We start from the raw sequence: 4,824 nt of genomic DNA on the forward strand, positions 1-4,824 counted from the left end.
TTTTTTGTGAGGATGATCTCTGTAATGAGGGGATCATCCTGGCAAAAAATCATCCCATTCCAAAACTTGTAACCTCATCAAAATTGATTTACAAAAATTGGACGGTCTATAATTTTTCAACAAAAATTGGACGGTCTAGAAGTTTCATAATGAGCTGATTTTTGGCAAGGTTGATCTCCTCATCACAGAGATCATCCTCACAAAAAATCAGTCCATTCCAAATATTTTTGCCCATATAAGACAAAACACGTTGTCTATATGTGTGTAGAAATGGTTGTCCTTTGAACCTGACCCTATATATATATATATATATATATATATATATATATAAACAACTAAAGCTATTAAAAGACAAGCAAAGGTTACATCTCAGGATTTAGAATTCAGTAAAAGTTACTCGATAACCAAAATATCATAATCATTAAGAAGTAGGAAGGAAACATAAATCATTTGATATATTAGAAAATAATTAAGAAATTCCAACTCTCACTAATACATCTGTTCCACTCCTAAAGGACCCAAAACACTAAAAGCTTGCTTGAAAGAAATTTATAGGATTTGTTAGACAATGAAGCTGTTGAACAAGTCCAAAGAATGATATTAAAGCTTAGCTGTACATGGCACACTAGTCAAACCCATAATGGTTACGACTGTAGTAGCAGATATTTTTAATTAGATTGGACACGAGAAAGATGAGGTGATCGACGAATACGCGATGTTGGCTAGGGGACCATGTTCATTTGCCAGATCATGGATGTCCTTAACAATGTTGAACACGGCCTCTGGTTGTGATAGTTTAAGTGCGTTTGCGGACATTTTCTTGAGTTCTTCTGTTTTGGAGCTGAACCAATTGGCAACAAGTCTTGCTGTTTCCTTTGGGCTTCGAGAAAAGACACCCGCATCATTGTCTACGACGTAAGGGATATTGCCAACTTCCTGCAAGGACACAATAAAATTTAGATTGTTTTGAAATTTGTTACTCTGACTAAGGCAACCAAATTCAAACTTTATAGCACAATGGGATCATAATTCAAACTCGGAAACATTTGATGAATCAATAGTTTTAGTTAAAATAGAGAATAGAGAGGGTTGGTGGGGGGGGGGGGGGGGGGGGGGGGGTAGAGAACCTAATAGTTTCTCCAAGTAGAAGTTCACTTATTGAAGGATATGGTAAGAATCAACACATTCACTAGCACTAACCTGACCAGGGATGAAGTCGTTGAGGATTATAGGAAGACCCCTTATCAAAGCTTCAGCAATTGTACCAGGTCCAGCCTACAAAAGCACCAAAACTCATGAAATCATTAACCTAGGAAACATGAATATACCAAAACGAGAAGTACATAGTAGACTAAAGCCCTTTTTCTCAAAATAAAAGTTGTTTGACTGACCATTTTTCTAAAAACATTTATTTCATAAAACACTTTGTTAGGCCAAAACTTCAACAACAAAAAAAGGTTGTGGAACAAAATACAAGCATATATAAAACTTTGAATATTAGAAAAAGTAGCAAATATTTGTCAAAAAATAAAAAGAAATGGTGAGCAAGAAAAAATGTCTGGTATGATATATATAATAGGTAGGGAAACAAGAGAGGTGAGTGATGTTATACAAACTTGTTAGAATGAGAAATAAAAAAAGCTAGATACATAGATCAAGTTAGATGGATTAAAAGGTTAAAGGACTATTTTCAAAAATTACTAAATGAAAATCACATGGGGGGGACTAAAATTAGAAGAAAATTCCTAACCATCTAGAGCTCACAATGAATTTGAATGGACATTGGGTTAGGATCATGGAAATTCAGTAGTCTTTCATGAAAATTCGTTTTTGAAAATATATTCTTCATAATTAAACATTTTGAGACAATGAAAACCCAAACATGCACTAATATTTTTAAGTGTAACAAGAAGACTATTTTAACAGCAATCTGTTGACGTACTTTCGTTATAATGCAGTCACAAGCTCCCATCCATTTCTCCATCTGTGTCTCAAATCCTCTGATCTACAATAAGGGAAAAAAAGAATCTTTAAATGACTTTTTCCACATTAATAATAATCTACGCAACTTCGTGAGAGAGATTCACTTTATAATTGGTCATGGAAATAACATGAATCACCTTCACAGGGACTTTCCATTCGATTGATTCTAACGTAGAGGCGAGGACTTTATTGCGGCCACATATAATGACAATTTGCCCGATTGGCAAACCAAGTTCTTCATCAAATAGTGCTTCCCCAAGGGCCCTTGCGGTTTTCTTGACAGGACCCATACCTTCACCACCTCCCATAAGCAGAACTGCTGGCAATTGTGGATCCATCTCAAGTTCTTCCCTTAATTGATCCTATATAACCGAAATAGAACATAGCCCAAAACACAATTTAAGTCAAAAACCAATCACAAAAGACCAAACTGTTCATTTTAATTAAAAAACTAATCTCAAATCCAAAACCTTGGATATAACTGCCCGACAAAAAGAGGGTCTGACAGGCAAGCCAAATACGCAAATCTGAGAAGACTCTAGGCCATCTTCCAAAGCCCTCTTGGCTACCTCCTCTGAGGGGCAGTAACATCTTGTAACACTAGTATTAAACCTGTATAAAATAGAAAGCTTTCAGGATTTCAAATCTTTGATTGACTAAAATTATTGGGTACGATTAAAAAGTAGAAATTGAAATGCTTTTAACTGACCATGTGCGGTGGCAAGTATTGAGGTCTGTAATGACTGTTACAAAGACTACTTTCTTGTGAAGGCCCTTCCATTTAAGCACCCACAAAGGAATATGTTGCATGAGAGGATGAACACTAATGATGATGTCCGGTTTGTACTCCATCAGTCCTGCCTCCACCTCTCTTCGATTACCAAATTATAAAGAGGTTAGTATCTTTTTCTCATGGATTGTAACTTAATCGAATTCAAAGTTTCCTAGAGAAACAAATGAAATTGGGGTCGTGCCATTTAGACTAGATTTTTATCAAGGTTTGAGGACTAACTTAAGCAGTAAACTATATCTTATTAAAGTTAAATATTTCCTATTTGTAGACAAGAAATGAAATATATGTAAATTCGAGTTTGGGTGTTTGAGGAAATGGGTTTGCGGGAATTGGATAGAAAAGCTTACTTGGCGTAAAAGGCAGCAATGGCAGCAAGATAGACACAGTGAATCCAACGAGGCGAGGTGCCATGAAACGCAACCTTCCAAAGCTGTACATGTTTCACCATGAATTTGTATTGACTCTCCATGTTGTTCAAAGGCCACCCAGTGTACTCTTTCCATACATCCTTCACAAAAATCTGAAACCAAAGACCCAACATATAAGAACTTGAACTTAAAAGCATCAAAATTGAAAAATAAAATAAAATAAAAAATGTTATTCAAGAATTCTGGATCTGTAGAATAAAAATAATAACCAAAATTAAACTTAGGTTTGAAATTTTAATCATCTCAATCAAGAAAATTCAAAACACCATCAAAATTATAAAACAAAAAGAAAAACATGAAAAGAAACACAAAGGAGAAGGAAATTTACAACAACAACAAAAAAAAAATAACCACCCAAAACAATCTGAATCAAGAAATCAGAGAAAACCCCATCAAATTCTTGAATTAGAATTTTATAATATCTGGTTGTAGAAGACCCAAACAACCATCAAAGCTACTTAAAGGAAATGACCTGAAAACCATCACATGAATCCAATAACGGAAATTTAAAAATAAAAAAAGGTTTGTCAGAGAAAAAATTTAAATAAAAACCCATACAAAATCATTCAAATCAAAAAGGAAAACAAGGAAGATCTTAATCCAATCACATTAAAAAAAAAACATTTCAGAGAAAAACTGAAAATAAAAAGTAATAAAAACCCATAAAATTCAAGAACAACACATGGGTATCCAAATATTGCCAAAATAAAATTTAAATCATCCAAAAGAAAAGAATAAAATAAAATAAAAAAATGGGTAACAACAAAATGATTGATTGCAGATAAAAACATTGAAACAGAACAGAACATCAAAATCACAAAAAACAAACAAAATCCATTAAAGAAAACAACCCAAATTACCCTATATTCATCCCCAAATTCCAATTTAAAAGCATCTCGAATGGCCTCGGCCGAAGCCCGATGTCCCCCACCAGTATCACTCATCAAAATCAAAACATTCTTCGTCCTTTCAGCTCCAATTTGCATGAGCTCCACTGTCTCATCATCATCATCTTTAACCCAATTTGAAATTCTCTTTTGATAGAAGTTGAAACAATAATTCTGAAATAAAGCATCTCTAATCGATCTTCTTGGCGACACCACCGACATAATCATTGATGACCCTTTGCTCTCTCACCTCTCTTTCCCTCCAAATTTCAAAAAAAAAAAAATAATAATAATAATAATAATAATAAATCAAGAGTTCCAACGGTCGGATTTCCCAGGCCAACCGCCGGGAGAAAAGAATTTCTTCCGACAGAGGCCAGAGAGAGAGGGGTGGAAGAAGAAGAAGGAAGCGTTGGAGAGGAGATACGTGGCTTGTCTGAGCTGTCGAAGAGCTTTGTGTTCTCGAATGATTGTCGCACATTGTGTGGTGGGGAGGAATTTATAGCCGTTGATTCGCATTTTCGTTTCGAATGTTCTGATGCAAAGATCCGCATCTTCGCTTCTCTCTAAGACAGTTTTTGAGATTTAGATTCCTTTTTGGTGGGGACAGACAGATTGGGTATAATCGAACTTTGTGGGAAAAACTTTGTAGTGGCCAACCGGCTTCAAAAGCTTGGTACTATGGTCCTCCTTTCATGACATGTGGCATGCAGTTTAAGAGGAATAATTAAGA

The 4,824-nt window shown here is 35.1% G+C and overlaps 1 protein-coding gene across 1 annotated transcript; it reads right to left on the bottom strand.

The window, feature by feature from the left end:
- Nucleotides 1-436: 436 nt before the first annotated feature.
- Nucleotides 437-4,571, bottom strand: LOC147389100 (putative monogalactosyldiacylglycerol synthase 3, chloroplastic). The gene is made up of 8 exons (XM_086419159.1): nt 4,065-4,571; nt 3,124-3,296; nt 2,693-2,854; nt 2,454-2,595; nt 2,121-2,345; nt 1,943-2,005; nt 1,201-1,275; nt 437-936 (listed from the first exon to the last, which is right to left on the bottom strand). The coding sequence occupies exons 1-8, from the start codon at nt 4,317-4,319 to the stop codon at nt 673-675; spliced, it is 1,359 nt and encodes a 452-aa protein (XP_086275285.1). The 5' UTR covers nt 4,320-4,571; the 3' UTR covers nt 437-672.
- Between the last annotated feature and the right edge of the window lie 253 nt (nt 4,572-4,824).

This window comes from Akebia trifoliata, chromosome 12 (assembly GCF_017979445.1).
Source record: "Akebia trifoliata isolate Shusen 1 chromosome 12, ASM1797944v1, whole genome shotgun sequence".
NCBI lineage: Eukaryota > Viridiplantae > Streptophyta > Magnoliopsida > Ranunculales > Lardizabalaceae > Akebia > Akebia trifoliata.

What these genes read in the sequence shown, in the direction of transcription:
- LOC147389100 (XM_086419159.1), bottom strand. Translation starts at nt 4,319, where the DNA reads ATGATTATGTCGGTGGTGTCGCCAAGAAGATCGATTAGAGATGCTTTA. An exon ending in AATACTTGCCACCGCACATG is followed by an intron (nt 2,596 to 2,692) that starts GTCAGTTAAAAG and finishes TATTTTATACAG; the next exon opens with GTTTAATACTAGTGTTACAA. An exon ending in ACGACTTCATCCCTGGTCAG is followed by an intron (nt 937 to 1,200) that starts GTTAGTGCTAGT and finishes GTGTCCTTGCAG; the next exon opens with GAAGTTGGCAATATCCCTTA.